This window comes from Lacerta agilis, chromosome 3 (assembly GCF_009819535.1).
Source record: "Lacerta agilis isolate rLacAgi1 chromosome 3, rLacAgi1.pri, whole genome shotgun sequence".
Lineage (NCBI taxonomy): Eukaryota > Metazoa > Chordata > Lepidosauria > Squamata > Lacertidae > Lacerta > Lacerta agilis.
This window is the reverse complement of record NC_046314.1, coordinates 23,561,175-23,578,658: the sequence shown is the minus strand read 5'-3', so window position 1 is coordinate 23,578,658 and position 17,484 is coordinate 23,561,175. Positions and strand designations below refer to the sequence as shown.

The 17,484-nt window shown below is 38.2% G+C and overlaps 1 protein-coding gene across 3 annotated transcripts in view; it reads right to left on the bottom strand.

Annotated features, from left to right (window-relative positions):
• The window catches only part of SNTG2 (syntrophin gamma 2), a 200,811-nt gene that overhangs the window by 12,736 nt on the left and 170,591 nt on the right, over positions 1-17,484 (bottom strand). For all 3 annotated transcript variants that reach the window (XM_033143019.1, XM_033143020.1, XM_033143021.1), the window contains 3 exons: positions 17,109-17,225; positions 4,817-4,888; positions 1,215-1,424 (listed from right to left, as the gene is read on the bottom strand). In XM_033143019.1, coding sequence (XP_032998910.1) covers positions 1,215-1,424; positions 4,817-4,888; positions 17,109-17,225 — 399 coding nt within the window. The remainder of the gene's footprint in view (positions 1-1,214; positions 1,425-4,816; positions 4,889-17,108; positions 17,226-17,484) is intronic.

The following is a 17,484-nucleotide window of genomic DNA, read 5'->3' as shown; positions in this document are numbered from 1 at the left end:
ACATATCTGCCTGTCTTTATAATATAGAATGAAGTTAGTCATTACTATTTCTCTGTTAGAATGTAACTACATTAAGGCTTCTAAAATGTTTATCTGCGTGTAGAAAAATATAGCTATTTTATTTTATAGAGGCTACTTTAGAATTTGTATCACCACTAGGTGATAGTGTAATAATATGCAACAGTGGAAAACATCAGCAGGGGCATAAAATGTAGCATCTGATGTGCTCCAAATCAGGTAGGTGGTTAAAATAACATGATTATTACAAGCTAAGAAAATGAGACTGGCAACAGTATTCTGAAACAGACCTGCAGGGAAGTGATATTTGTGCCAATGAAGTTAAGAAGAAGTACATTACTCAATATTGGCATGGATAGATTTTTGCCACCCCAGTGTTTGCTCTATAGGAGAGTTCAGATTAAGACGTGGGGCATGTCAGAGTAGAAGGAACTGTATCCAGTCAAAGAACATTATTGACATTGATCCATTGACTTTTGTGCAATCAGAGTTATTTGGCTTAAAATTTGTCTTCCTTTGCTGTAGTAAACTGGGTGCAGTGAGTAAATAGCGCAAGCATACGACTACGAACCACACTGTGAGCAAGTAAATCAGTCAAAGCAGAAGCTTCTCACATAGGTCATCAACAGAGTCAAATCATTGCCTTCTGTTTATTTTGACCATTAATACCCTACACTACATCCCCAGATCTCTAGCCCGCTAACAATAAAAAGAACTTTAAATCACACAACTCATTCAGCAACACTGAAATTTAGAAAAAAAAACCAATTTAAACAACTATTAAAACAATTGTAAGTGACAGCAGCATTGTTATCCAAAAGTCTGACTGAACAGTCGGGTTTTAACCTGGCATCTAAGCTGCAGCAGTGTGAGCATCCATCCGATTTCAAAGGGAAGCAAGTTCCAAAGTTGGACTGCCAGCAAGGAGAAGGCTTGCCCTTGCATCCCAGCCAAATGGGAGGGATTCTCAAGAGACTTCACTTGATCAAGTGCAACTTCCAGACAGGAACATGTCCAGGTAACCTAAGGTAAGACTGGAGTCAGAAGGAGGCTGTTGGTCTGCCCCCCACCCCGCCCCCTGGCTGCTACTCAGCATGCTCATATAAATGGGACATACTAATAATGTGTTTAAAAATTAGTTATTATTCTTACAGAGCTGTTGAAATATCATGCTATGTACATTTTAAATTACTTACCCCTGTTCTCTGAACTTCCAAAAAAATGGCTTTTTGAAATGATTTCTTCCATACTGCCAGGTCGCTCCCCAGTTCCACATTGAAATAGTGGCTCTTGCCATGTCCAACCACAACACTGAAACAATATGGCCTCTGGTCTTCAAGCTCATAGTCTTGGTGAATACCTAGATATAAGTTTGCTTGTAGCCAGCAATCATCATTAAGCCAGAGCTGAAAGACATATTTTAGCAAGAGATATTTCATCAGAAAGGAGTGCTGGAAAATGTACATACTTGCTCTTTGTTCTTGTTAATGTAATTCCCCTCTATCAAGGAACATAACCTGCTGAATGTGAGCATTTCAATTTGAGAATTAAAGTTATACAGAAAAGTAGGAGCTGCAGTTTCATTGTGATGTTGAGCATCAATGACCAGGAGCAAAGCAGTATGAATATATATGTTTTATATTTATTTTTCTGGGTCTCCTGGCTTTACCATTGGTGAACCAGGGAAAACTGATTTAAAGTATGTGATGATGATTATTTATTGAATGTTGCCCATCAACAAATATTTCCTGGGTGGCTTACAAACAGACAGACAGACAGACAGATTAAAATTAACAAAGAGCAATGCAAAACAGTAAAAAAAAAGAACCTCATTACAACAAAAGTAGATGAAGAAAATAGAAATAGCTCATTTGGCCCAATACAGCAAGTTGTTTTTGATGACAGAGATTCAGTCTACCCATAGAGTAAATCTCATTTATATTTTTACTTAGCGCAACATTCCCTGAGGAGCTTCAATAAGCTTACAACTAGTATGTAAAAGGAGTATCAAACTGTTTGCTTCAACGTAAGGTACAGTCACACAGCCTCACTCATGCGTTGAAGTGAACTGGAAAACCCCATATATTGGAAGTTCAGGGTGTGAATTGTAGCATTTAGGCCAGAGTAATGCTAGGGGAGGGAATGTATTTCAGTCTGACTTGCTCAATGGTGATCTACCCTCAGATATCTGACATGTGGACAAATGTAGGGGTGAGCCCAAAAAATATGATATTCAAATGACAAGTAACAGCAATATTAATATGCTAATATGCTTAATCCACAACCATGTGTGTTTTAATTAATACTGGAGCTTGCGACAAACAACACTGTCATGCTGATATATTTTAATAAAAGGTATCCCCTTTTGAGATCCTGCACATCAGGGTATGCAAATCAAACAAGCAGCATTTTTAATTATGAGCATATGATATTAGTTTTATGCTTCACAGATTGCTTTGTTTAAATATCTTCATAATGGCATCCCTGTGAAGCAGTAGAGCCAGGAAACATTATGATGGTAAAGTTTTTGAAAATCCCAGACAGCAAACCTACCAAGGGGAGGGGAGAAATCGAACGGGATATGCCTTCTGCAAAAAAAGGCTAACAAGTTTTTCATCAGTATGCAACAACCAAATGACTTAATATTCATATCTGATTTTGGGCTATGTATGTATGATATATAAATATATATATCAATATATTAGTCTTAGGGACACATTTTGCTATTGGTTCTTCATTTATTCACACTGAACTATTTTAATGTTACTTCCACATGGTGGTACAACAGTGGGGAAAAAAACAGATATGGAAACATGGGACAAATGCCTGTAGTTGGACAATGGCTTCTTTAGCTCCTGTTTTTGTGCATAATCCCACTCCGCCTTGGAATTTGAAAGCAGATGATGGTTCTGTACATGCATGGCCCTAAACAGAGCAGAGAGAATCAGGTGGACAGCAGGTCTGAGACCACCCAATATATGAAGGGCATTAAAGATTATTCATTTTTAAAAAGTTTGTATCATGAAAAGTCAGCAAGGAAAAACTTGCTTGCATAAACAACTCAAAGGAACATTTTCTGCAGAGCAAACTGCGCCTTAGAATTTGTAATAGAGAAGCTTTAATCTCTTCTGAAAATTAAGTTTACTCCAACCTAATTGATTTGCTCTAAGTTTCCTTCATTATCATTTATACTGAAGTGTCAACAGAAGAATGGCTAGACTTGTACACTGAAGCTTTTTGTGTTTCAGTTAATGTATTCATGAAGACTGACAATTAAGTGTTCATTTATTAAAATGTCAGGAATGTAAAGGGCTGAATCTTGGGCAGCTTATTTCCAACTCTTTCCCTCCCCACCTCAAAATGAAAACGTAGCATCAGAATTTGCTGTTAAGTTCTTCTTGAAATTAACCCTACCAGAATATTAGGGAAATAAAGAAAATAAAGGGCATGCATCAATCCTTGGGTAAGAACTGAATGTGTCTATCAACAGCACAACTTTCCAGCCATTCAGTGTGTTTTCCTTTACTCTAGGGCTATCAGACATTCAGACATCACTGTAATGTTTAATGAGGAAATGCATGCAAAATTCAAAACATGTACATTCCACCAGGATCATAAAATAGTTGATTCTTGGAGCTTATCTGGGTGACCAGTTAACTGTTCAAGCATATGTGATTTGATTGGGCTTGATGTTTTAGACCTGCATATTACTTTATACAAAAAAAAAAGTCTCAAAGTCAGCACCAAACCTGCTTGTACTGTAGAGGAGAAACAGAACTGCATATAATCAGCATACTGAGGGCAACACAAGTACGGGCAGACCTTTGTTTCATCCAGCCTTGTGGTGGAAGCATCCCTCCTGGATGTCAGTCAGCCCTATTACCTGAAATTATTTTTACTTGAGATGTTAGGCACCAAATCTTGAACCTAATGCATGCAAAATAGTTGTTATACTACTAAGCTATGCACAGGAACATCAGCTGAAAGGGGCAATCTTACTCCCCCCACATACATTATACAGGTGAAACTTGAAAAATTAGAATATTGTGGAAAAGTTCATTTATGTAAGCAATTGTTTTCATTAGGTACTGGAGTTTAATATATGAGATAGACTCAAGACATGCAAAGCGAGATATGTCAAGCCTTTATTTGTTATAATTGTGATGATTATGGCGCACAGCTGATGAAAACCCCAAAGTTGAGATTGGTAATTTGGGGTTCTCATCAGCTGTACGCCATAATCATCACAATTATAACAAATAAAGGCTTGACATATCTCGCTTTGCATGTCTTGAGTCTATCTCATATATTAGTCTATCTCAATATATCATATCATATATTAGTTTCACCTTTTAAGTTGAATTACTGAAAGAAATGAACCTTTAAACTATATTCTAATTTTTCGAGTTTCACCTGTATATGAAATAGATTGTGTTGAATACGGATAGCCAACATGGTACTTCCAGATGTTGTTGAACATGCACTCACATTATTCCTGGCTGGGACTGTTGTAAGTTATACTGCAGCAGCCATATCTGAAGAGCACCATTTTGGCTACCCTTGATATAAAAATTAGTTTGGGTTTAAGAATTGTCCGCATTTGTTCAGAATGAGCCAAGACTTGATCATCAAACACAAATAATGGCAATAGTTTATCGCTAGGAACTAGCTTCCCTATGTAGACTAAGTTTTGGCTATTTCTTATTCAAGAAAATTAATCTGAACACATTCTATTTTAATTTTTGAAAACCACAGTCTCCCATTCCAAATGTAGTCCATAACTTAACAGGAGACCTACCTTGTGGACTTTAAACAGAACCTCACAGAGGTTATAGGTTTTTTCAGCTCGTACCCAGTCTAGAGTGCTAACCTGCAATACCAAAAGAAAATATTATTAGATACATTGGGTCTAATACTTTTTGCCAATAAAAAACATTCTCCTTCTATTCTATAAACTTTTAATTTCTTGTATTTTTTTAAAAAAAATTCTGGTTGTTTAGTTAATTGAAGGCTGTGTGTTCATTTTCTACAGCAACAGACAACCATAGAAGATACTGGTTTTTTTGTGGTTTTTTTTTAAATCAGGAAATTTGAGAACAGTTATTCATTGTACAATGGCTATTTCCTTCTGAAGCAACTCTTTTCCATGCATCACACAGAGGCAGCATATCTGGGCTTTAAAGATGTATCATTAGACGCACCCTGCTTTCTTTTGGGAACTCAGACTTGCTTAACATAGGGATTCCCAGTTGGTTTCCCCACTGAATAGGCTGTGGGTTGCTGAGATCTAACAATATGACAGCGCCATGTGCCTATAGAGTACTCTCTGGAAAAGCCATAAGGGAAAAGTGAACTCCATTCAGCAGGTGGTGCAAGTATATGCCTAGCAGCAAATGTGGAGGTAAATTTGAAGAGACTCATCATTGTCTTAAAACATTTTGATAAATCGAGGCATTGCAGCAATCCATAAAACCCATATAGGCTTACAGGATCAAGCTTTTGTTTGAAAAGCAGCTTATTTCATCTGTTGGAGATGCTGTGAAACAAACCTCAGGAAAACCTCTTAAGGATTTTTTTAAATTTTTTATCCTAACACCATTTAAGTCACTGCTGAGGCCATGGAGTTAAAACATATTGTAATAGCTATTTAGAAGTCCCACATTTGCTGTTATAATTATATTTATACCATTATTATGTGTTCTTTAAAAATATTTTGCTTAGCCCTCTCCTCTCTGGGATTATTTGTACAATGAAGTAGGTAATCCATATTTTAAATAGAATAGAATAGAATAGAATAGAATAGAATAGAATAGAATACTAATGAAGAGGGAATTAACCCCTTCCAACCCCCTTCACTCAAGATTTGATCTTTATTACTGATACAGTCATCACTGTTGGCTCTGACAGACAGTTCACTTATCTGTCACCCCGAACACTGAGCAGTGCGAGATTCTAGGGGTTCCAAGTGTGTTTCCTTTTGAAATGAGGCACAGTAGATACTGTGGTGTCTTTATGATGTATGGTTTATTTATACAACTTGATCCTATGATTCACAGCATTAACATCCCAAAAGGGTCTTGTTTCTCCCATAGCAGCCACCTCGGATTCAAACAAAAATAAAACATAGCTCTATAATATTGCTTTGACATTCTCTCCTGCTTTACTTTTAGGTCACATCGCTACAAAACTCCAACTCCAAGCTCTGGCTTTGCCTGTTGAGGGAGGGGTCCCCACTCATTTTGCTATCTTGCACAGAGCCCCTTAAGCCCCCCGTTGGCTCACCAGGAAGCTAGCTTGGCTATTTCCCAGATTTAGAAGGCTTGATTAGCTTTTAACACGTGCTGGATTCATGCATTAGAGGGGCCTGGCAACCTCCTTCCAAAATTCCTAACAATACAAAAGAAAAAGAAAGAAAAAGAAACAGGCGCAGTTATTTGCCTTTGCACTGCTTTTATCGAGAATAATCTGCTATCCAATGAATCTGAAGGGCTATGTTTAACCCGAGTTGGGTGAACGGAAAATAACTTCCTTAAATCCAATTGCTTTCAATCAGCTGGATTGTGGGCTGAATTGCCAGCCTTCCTATTAAGAAGTGGTTCTGTCATTCCTTTTTGCTTCGTTGTTCTTTCCTTTCCTGTCATTCCTTTGCTTTGTGTAAAATGGCTTTGGCTTTGAGCTCTTGGAGGCAGAGCTGAATTGGTCACGAATGACCCCCTGCTCCCTGTCCCCATCAACAAAAGCTTAGGGTTCCTCACCAACCTCTATTATGTTTAGGATTCCTTTTATTTCTCTGATGTTCTTGCAACCTGCCATGCTTTTTGCAGCAGAGATTGTTGGGGATGGTACAAAGGTCACAGAGTATATTCTGAGTGTTAAAAAACAACCCCAAAAGTATAACACTTAAAGCTATATTGAAACTGTCTGCGTATCCCAGTGTGCAAGGTTATCATTAGAACATGAGTGACATTTTATGGGCTTTCAAGCAGCAAAATGCTCACAATACAATGAGATGTTATCTAAGAGGAAATTGACAGTATTTGCAGACTTCTTCCTAAAACCATTTGTAACTATAAAATAGTACCCGGGACATTGGTGCATCATAAGATGCCTAACTCCAACAGAGAGCAAGATTTATTGGCTGCACGACTCAGAATTTGGAATTCAGTCTCTAGAAATCTGCTCTTAATTGTTTGAAATACTTATAACAGTGGAAGCGTAAGTCGCAAATCAAATTATAGGCCAATGGTTTAAATTTTATTCTTGGTACAAGCTAACCATTTGGAACAGTGGGATTCCAACAGCATATGAAAAATTTGAGAAGAGGGGTCAGACTTGAAAGGAAGGTGTAGCCATAATTTTATGGCGATAAACCACACTCTAGTTTCCATAGGCCCTTGTCCAGTTTCCAGGCATATGGCTGCATAATGGGACACAGTTTGGCATACCCAGGATTTTATGAAGGGATTTTGATTGGCTGCATTCCAATGAGTGGTCAACTGCCCCAATCCATAATGGTATGCCCTACAGCAGTTTTGGATTTACTTTGGCATTGAAAACCTTTAGTGTAGCAGGAACGTATTGGTTCCCTCTATTGGAAACAAACAAACAAACAAACAAACAAACAGGCAGGTGATAGCCAAAGCACAGGTATCTGCCACGTTTAGTGCAAACTTGTGATGGTTTTTCCAAGCATTCTGTTGGAAGTGAATGTCTAAGTATTTAGAATTTTTGACCACTAACAAGTGGAAGAATGTACGTTCAGTGTTATGATGGGTACATTATGTGGCTCCTTTTACTATAACTATGGACAATTAGGTTGCTGTTGCTGAATCAGGGCTAATATTGCAACATGATAATAATTACCCCAGAATTCACTGTACAATGTTGTCACAATGTATTACTGATACTGTATACACCTAAAAAGATAAACTGTCATTTTCAACATTGCTGAATTCCTATTAAGCTCAGTTGTATTGTGAACATTCATCAACTTTCAACTATTCTGTCATATTAGATTTTTTCAGTACAATAAATCATCAACAAGTTATTTACTGGATTACAGTACCTCAAATAAAAGAAAAATCTGTAAATCTTTAATGAGAAAGAGTAGATAGGAATGAACTGGGAAAACTCACATCAAATGTGGAATGAAGAATGCTGACCTGTAAAAATTGTAATTGCTGACCTTAAAACTACATTTCAGTGTTACCAAAATGTCTATAAGCGCTTAGAAGAAATGGGTGGCCCTAATCTAAATGCTTCTATTTACATTTGTAAATCAGAACTGAAGAAACCTAAGTACAGTAATTTAAAATGGCTCTTTTCAAATAGTAATGTATCTTTTTCTCCTTTTACAAAAAATAAAATAAAAATGCTTCTTTATTTCTCCTGTTTTTTTTTTTAAGCTAACACTTTGTTAATGCTGCCCTGATTTCACAAAGGTCATATGTTATTATTTCTCCAAATTAATAACGCAGTGTGTGTGTTAATGGACAGTGAATGGAGAAAGTGGTCCTGGCTTAATCTAGTAGTGCAGGCTGTGCACACTTGTTTCGGAATCTCAGCAACAATAATCACTTATTATTATTATTTATTGAATTCATATACCACTCTATACTTGTAGGCCGTTCACAAGATAAAATCAGAATATAAAACCACAAAGTACATAATCAAAAGAAAACCAACAACAACGCAAAACACATTTTAAAAGGGCATAGGATGTCAATCAAATCAACCAAAGGCCTGGTTAAAGAGGAACACTTTTGCCTGGCGCCTAAAGGTGTATAATGAAGGCACCTGGCGAACCTCCCTGGGGAGAGCATTCCACAGAAGGGGAGCCACTGCAGAGAAGGCCCATTCAGCTGTTTACACAAGAGTAGGATAGAATTTTGCTTATTTAAAAAGAGTCTGCTTGCATGGACAATGTGTATTAGAAAATGACTAAGAAAGGTTTGTTGTTTTGAACCTAGAACACAAGTGCTTAGGGTTCATCAGAGAAACTACTACTATTCATATTGTCCAAATGAGACACTGTTTAATAACCTTGGGTACTTTGGAGAACCAAGTTTCTTCACAGTGCTATAGGTGTCTGCTCACTGAACTTGAGTCTAGGTGCCTTGTTTGCCTGGTAAAGGAAAGCCTAGTACAGAACTCAGTGCATAGGGCAAATGAAGACCATTTCCTGCCAAACTTCTCCATTGTCATGGGGGAGGAAGCAGATCCACTTGTTATTCCTCAGTGTAGGAACTCCTGAGAGTGTAAGCAACTTATCTTGAACTTTTTCCAGTCTAATCAAGCCTCACCATACACCTATTGATTGGCTTCTTAGAGCTCGAAGAGGAAAGGACATTGTATGCGAAGTCCTATATCCACTGTAAAAATGCAAGGAGCAGACAGTCACTGAACCTGACTCCTTTGTGTTAAAAGAAATACAATTGACCTCAGCTTAATTGTGCATGGGAAGTACCCTTCTAGGACCAACCCTTCCAGATCATCCAAACCTATATTGCCTTAGCATACCAGAGTTTCCCAGTGTTTCTGAATGTCTCCATTCCCTTCTGGAGCCCATCCTCTGGTAGAATAGAGTAAGGGTTGTATAAGGAAATGTGTTTTCCTCCAAGACACACCCATCATTAATATTCTGGAACACGGAAAATTGGTATACAGACTTGCCCCTCTCCCAGAATTCTTTAATTACCATCTGATTTGAAATATTTTAATTGAACACAATTAAAATGAATTAGAAGTGGGAAATGCCTAGTAATAGCTTATTGAGAATCTTTTGTGGTCACATTTATTTGCTGTTTTATTTAACACGATAGAGTCTTGAGGACAATAGTTCAAAAGACTTTGCCAGCAACAAGACAAAAACATAATTTTCAGTCCCTAATTAGCCGCTTGAGCAACTGCAGTTACAAAATAATTGCCAAAGCCTACACCTGTCCAATTTTTGAAAAGTTGTTTAACTCCTACAGGGGCCTGTTGGGTGCCGTTTATGAAGCCTGTCATATATTAAACTACTTTCCCCAAAGGTAGCAAAAATTGTGGTATCTCTAATCTTGACAGATTTTGTACTCCTAAAACCACATATATCAGAATCCTACAACATAGGCATTCAAGAAGTTTGACTGAAGGGGTACAATTATGCAGCTGAGTGAGGCTGAGTGAAATTAATAACATTTCCACTAAAATGATATAACTATTTTAAAATAAAAGTAATAGTTAGATCTAAATGCTAAATAATACTTGCAGAAAGAAGAATTAATTTCCACACTGAAAATGAGACACTTTGGGAAGATTACAGTGCTAGTTTTCTTGAGACAGCTTCATTGCTTGCACTCTTCTTTTAGCAAAAGAATATTGAGAAATTAAAGATGTACAAACTTATGTACTTGAATGGTGCCTAATGGGTTGCAGATATCTCTGTGTATGGATTTGATGCTTGGAGGAGTACTCTGCTCTCTAGAGGCTCTGCGTTTTAAAGTAATCATTGTTCCCATTAGAAAAATGGAAAGAAACAAAACACCCAGCCAGTTGATCATATTCCAAACAAATATTTCCAACAATAAAAGAGCAAATTCAGCAATCTTGCTCATAGTATAGATTTTGTAGATAAAAACAAACAAAACAAACCCAACAAAGCCTATACAACCCAAAGAAATAGATTAAAGCTTTCTGATATGTCAGTTTTGCTAAAAAGGTACCATTGTGATCAAGGGATTAAGTCTTTCCTTTCTAGTGAATGTTTTTGCTGAAGTCTTCCTACAGTTCTTGAATAACAGATTAGCTTAAAAAAAACACCCTGGTTTAACCCATCAAGATTGACAGTGCTGATACACTGCTTTGTCCCTATAATTCAGCATTGATGAATGTGCTGATCTTCGCAAGAAGGGCTCCTTTGACATGTAGTTGCCAGATTTTCTATGCTGATGTTAAGTGAATTTTTCAAGAATATATATAAATACACAGCAGAACACAATTCTATGCATGGAAAGGCATAGGAGTGAAGAGCTTTCCTCTGCACTGAAATGAGGGAGCAGAAGATGGATTTGAGGGAACAGTGTGCTGGTAACCCTGATGGGAATGCAAGGTGGCCAAAGGTCAAGGGGAGGGAAGCACAGGAAGAGGAAGCAAACTCAAATAACTTCAGCAGAGTGCAGAGGTGGGGGGGGGGAAGAGTATCAGCTCCAAGAGTCTAAACAAGGAGAAATGCTCCTGGAACAAGACTGGAAGGAGAGGCCCCCTTCCAGCAATGGAAGAAACTGGACATGGAAGAAGGGGTGAATTTTCTGCATGGGCACAAATCACACAGTGTATAAAATAAGCCAATAGATGCAAGGTCAGTGCCATCTATATAAGTGATTATGGCATGTCAGCTTATTCATCAGCCCATGAGTTGGAGTCTGTGTTATGTCTTGAATTGCTGAAGCAACAGATATATTTTCACATATAAGCTGTATGTACACTGTATACCAACATGTGGAACTGTATTACTGAAGCCTTATCTTCTGGAGCAGTAAACTATTTTGGACCTTAAGCTGCCTCTGTGTAGTGGCTGGAACTGGGGACAACTTCTGCTGTGTGGGTATCTCACACCAGATTCCCAACAGATTCCACAATATAGCATTAGGTGCAGACACACCTATCTATGAGGATTCTGCAAGATCCCTCCTATTTCGGGTGGTTGGGAGCTTGATATGAGGATGCTGGTTGCTAATTTCTCTCTACTGAAATAGAGGCCTTCTCTGACTGATTGGCCCATCATTTTGAGTAAATTCATTTAATTTTGAAAACTACATTGTTTAGACAGGCAATACGAATTTTCTCTATTTTAACCAATCAGCATTTAATGTTGTTTTATTGATGTTTTTACAGATGCTTTATGCTGATTTCATTCTTATATGTTGTACTGACACATTTTTATGAAAGTGTGGATTATAAATATGTAAACAAGTAAATAAAACCCCACATTTTCCATCTGGCAAAAGACAGTGGTCGGTACTGTACTTTTTGAAGTGTTTTTGTCTCTCCTTTGTCAAGGGGGGGGGGGATGTGCCATATAGCTATCTTCCATTTTCCCAGCCTACAAAATGGGGGCTGAACAAAATGTGGCTCACAGTTTAGACCTGACATTCATGGTAGTTTTTCAGTCATACAGCTGTCTGCTTCATTTTCAGGGGATTTTGGGGGTGTGTCCATGTGTCCAAAGTGGAGTTTGGGCCTATGCCCCCAAAATGTCACCCCCCCACTTTCCTCTGTCTAGCACATCAGTGGTGTCCGTGTGTGGGGATGGACCCTTAGATAGTCATCATAAACATACATAAATCTCTGGATCAGAGGCTTAATATTACTGACCTGAACTAAGCAATGCACAAGGTTTTGCATTACCAAAAGCACCCCCATCATCTTAGGGAATGCCAAGTAACTAGGTTTTGAATCAAAATGAACAGTGCAACAAAACCTTATTTAAAAGCAAACCTCCTGCTGAGGTGCTCGTGGTTTTTATAGCAAAAAAGAATTATGTGTAAAACAAAACCTTTAAAATGTATCTTAATGCAAGTATTCTAATCAAAATGACAAATTTGTTTATGGCTCGGCAATTCATTATTATGGCAAATAGGGCAGCAGTGCATAAACAACTTCGTCTCCTTCTAATAAAATTAGAAATATTATTTTGTAAGGTTGAAGCTTTGAGTGTATTAATCTAAGGAGGCTGTATTAGAAGAACTGAGGTTGAACACATGATTGTTCAAAAAAGGGATGTGCATTGTGGAAACTCACAATAAACTTTCTATTTAGTCACAAACCAAGCTGTCTTAATAGTTTTCACAGTGTTGTATGCATGCTTGGAATGCCAATGTTTGGAAACTTCATGAAATCGATGGTTTAAGTAAGCCTTTCATCTTGACTGAAAACAGTTGTTAAAACTGTCTGGTTTTAAATCAAGCTGCTCCGATACAATTCTGGACATGTTCATCGGAATATGTGCATGTAATATAACAATGCAAAAGCAAAGTTGGCCTTCCAAAGTTTTTTGGAAAATTCCTACAGTACCTGTTTTGTTAGTTCTGCCAGCTGTTAGGATTGGGTCACAATCCTGTTTTTGTCCTCTACATTGATCTGTGTGTCTGTATGCATTGATGAAGAGAAATGACTATGAGGCTGCAAACCCACATAGTGTGTAATTGTGTTCAAGAGGTCAAATTTCTTCCATCGCTGTTTGAACTCTGTCAGTTATATGCAATGAAAGGGAGGCACGTGGCTTACTATATTTTACCTTTTGTTGTCAGTGAGTATAACTGTTCACTGGTAGCTCTTGTCTCACCCACCCATAGATGCTTGGCAATCAAAGGGTATGACTTGAATTACCCAGTTTCTCCTAAGAATTCTCTATTCAATGTTCTCCTTTAAAAGTCTTGACTTACTAGCTGTGGAACATTGCCCTCCGATAACACATGCTGAGAAGTGAAGCCAGGCTTCTGTTTGCTCCACCTCTCACTAGGCAAGGGTAAGAAAGGACTTGAAAGTTTCAAAACGCTTAGGGTGCTTCTCTCTCTCTTTACCAAACTATTACATGAAAACATTAAAAAGTAGGGACATAAGAACAGTCTCCTGGATGAGACAAATGGTCTGTCTTGTTCAGCATCCTGATCTCACAGTAACCGACCAGATGCTGACGAGAAGAACCCAACAAGGAAAGGAGCATAATCTCTGCTCCTGCACTTTCCAGCACCTGGTATTTAGAAGCGTTACTGCCTCCAACCTACTGGATCAAGACCAGAGGCCCATCTAGTCAAATAGCCTGTTGTCACAATGGCCAACCAGATGCCTCTGGGAAGCCCATAAGCAGGTCCCTGAGTCCAGCATAGCAGAACATCCAATAAGACATTTAACTTAGAAGTGTTAAGTAACTACTACCCACTTGCTAATATTCTGTTCCTGGAACAGCGTGGTGAAGGATCAACTCTCAAAGCCCATGAATAAACAAATGCATTCCATCTCTATAATAATAGTTGCTCAAATGTCCTCGGAAGCTCTTAAGTGGAGATGGGTGACCACTGTCCTTTGCTGCCCAACCACAAAGTTTAGACAGACACATATTTGGAGGCTCTTCACAGAAAAGAAAATGAAGATGGTAGTGTTGCCTAATAACATGAAATGCAACTCCTCACCCACAATAATACAGCAGACTTAACATGGACACTGGTACCAGAGCCTGCAATAAACCCAGATGCCACCTTTGCTGCCACATACACCCGGACAACACCATCACTGGACCCAACAACATCAAACATACCATCTCAGGCCTATTTAATTGCTTATCTTCTAACATTGTGTACGCCATCAAATGCCAGCAGTGCCCTTCAGCTCTCTATATTGGACAAACAGGCCAAACCCTACACCAAAGGATAAATGGACATAAATCTGACATCAGGAATCACAAGACAGAAGCCAATAGGTGAACATTTCAGTGTCCCGTGACATTCAATACAGGATCTCAAAGCAGCTGTCTTATTACAAAAGAATTTCAGAAACAGACTTAAAACAAAATAAAAGAAAAAATTCATTCCAGTAGCACCTTAGAGATCAACTAAGTTTGTTCTTGGTATGAGCTTTCGTGTGCATGCACACTTCTTCAGATACACTGAAACGGAAGGAAACAGACTTGAAAGAGAAGTTGCTGAATTACAACTTATCACTAAACTGAAAACTATGGAGAGACCTGGTCTTAATAGAGATATTGAATTCCTATCTCATTACATATGCTAATCATCTGCATACTATCCCTTGCTTTTTCCTGTAGGACTAATTGCAGTCGCTAACAGTCATCAACAGGCTTACTATACCCATTGAGTCAATCACCCATCTCCTACTACCCTCCTGAAAAAAACCACACCCCACCCTTCCACTATATATAAGGGTCTGGTGACTTCTGATTCAGTGTATCTGAAGAAGTGTGCAAGCACACGAAAGCTCATACCGAGAACAAACCTAGTTGGTCTCTAAAGTGCAACTGGATAATTTTTTAAATTTTTTGTATATTTTGGCTGCATCAGACCAACACGGCTACCTACCTGAATCTAGAAGCATGAAATGCAGAGCATAATGGGTAGTTGGATGTATAACTGAGCTTAGAGATGGTGACTAACATTTGGGTCTTCACTGAAGTGATCCACTGGCTTTAAATAGACCTTCCCAAGTCTGTATACTTGTCATTCAGCTGTACTAATTTTAGGCACCAGGTGAAAACAGTTGTATTTGTTGAGCCCTTTTCATTCAGGATGTTGTGTTGTTTTATTTGTCGCTGTGAGATGGTTGGACAGTGTTCTCGAAGCTACTAACATGAGTTTGGCCAAACTACGAGAGGCAGTGAAGGATAGGCGTGCCTGGCGTGCTCTGGTCCATGGGTTCATGAAGAGTCGGACACGACTGAACGACTGAACAACAACAAGTATTGTTGTGAACTGATTGCTATGTTACCCTTTGCTCTTAACTATTGTTCCTCTTTTTAGATTTTATTTTGAAATTTTGAAATTTATGGAGTTTTTTGGGGTGGAATGTTTAGTGATATGGTGGGGTAAAATATATCAAACAAAAGCAGTCAGGTTTTTAAAATTTGAACTTTACATTGTATTAAGAAATCAAAAGTTTAACAAATGTATTTTAGACCCCAATGCAGTATTAATAAAGGGTTGTAGCCCACTATGTTTTACTCAAAGTAGACCAATTGAAATTAATGGTTCTAAGGTAGCCATGTTGATTAATTTCAGTAGGTCTACTCTGAGTATCACAAACTTTGGATACAACCCAAAGCATGTAATTGCAATATGGTAGTTTGTACCACTCAAATAAACTTATTCTACCATACTCATTTTTAGTTTTCACAGGCTATTCACATTTAGGAAGTGATTAACAACAACTTCAAATTAGCAATGCTAATTAGTGATAATAACAATGTTGCTTTTTTGTGATCGGCACACCTGTTTATAAGGAGCCAAAGGAACTGCCAACACGTTTTGACAGTCAACATCTTGCACTTAATAACACAAGATTGGCAGATTGTGTGAAAATTCGACCTTCTGACACCACAACACACTGACTTTCAAATTCCAAGTTTCAAAATATCAACTATTAGATTAAGAATAAACATGCAGGTTACATAAATATGTGCAAAATAGGCATGTTCTTAAAAATCATTGCTTTGCATAATTCCCTTATTTTCCTTAACTAAAAAAACTGAGTTTTTCAAGTACTGTACAGGATTTGGCACTGTTTGTAAGACAATCTTGTTACCAGGATTTTTTTAAAAAAGTAGTGGGTGGAAGTTCCACGTGTCATTTTTTTCCTTCAGCATCATATTATATTGTTGTAACCAGATAATTCCCTATCCTTTACGTTAGGTAAAGAAATCAGTATCTTGTGCCGGATCCCACACCACTAAATCTCCATGCATTATCTTTGTGTGTGTGTGTGTGTGTGTGTGTGTCTAAGTCTAAAAGCATGAAGGAGGGAACCTGTGGCCTTCCGGTTGTCAAAAATGGCTGTAACTAAAAATGCAAGATTGCATTCTAAATATGGTGGCGAAAGAAAATTTTGTCTAAGAGACTCTGCTTTCAGGATGGGTTCTAGACAGGTTTTGAATGAGCACCAAGGCTTGGGACTTTTTTCTCCAGAGATGTGGATTATAGAGGAAAAGGTCAAAAAGTGCTACTGCTCATTCAGAAGTCACCATGCAACTGTACTCCTGCTCCTAAAATCTCCTGCTATCACATCTACCACAAACCCTGCTACAATTATAATGTATTAGTTAGCTAGTGATGCTTTAGGTACCTGCATCAGGCCACCTGGGCCTCAACTTAAGCCCAAAAAGCAAAGAAAGACCTGGTGACATTATTAAAGCCCTGAATAAGTCCTGCTCCCAGTGATCTCGATGTTTTATGCATGGGAGAGAAAGATTAACAGTGTCTGAAAGAGTTGTTGTGAACTTCCTTTTGTAAATTCCACCGTGCTTCATTATTCAATAGGAAGGGTCATTTTCTGTTTCAACAAAAAGAATTTCAATAACAATCGCATGTGAAAAGGTTGCTTACCGGTGGCGTGCTGAATATGTAGAATGACGAACCCTTCAATGCCAGGAACTTGAATTTATAGAGCTGAGGGGAATCTGCGCCCTGGAGCCTCTCATTCACCCACCCCATATGTATGACCTGCAGAATAAAATATCTGAAAATGAATTTCAACTCAGTCTACCAGAAGTTATATATTACATAATCCTGCTGCCCATCACTTCTACACTGGAAGAAGAAAGCACAATCTCTTTGTCCTGGGCACACCAATGCTCTATGGTCTCTAATGCATAAACCCTCAACCCATGCAATCTATAGAGCACCCTTGCTCTTTCTGGTGTCGCTAAAACTAGCTGCTGAAAGTCATTGCACGTAGAAGCTGAACAATGTTTAATAAAGT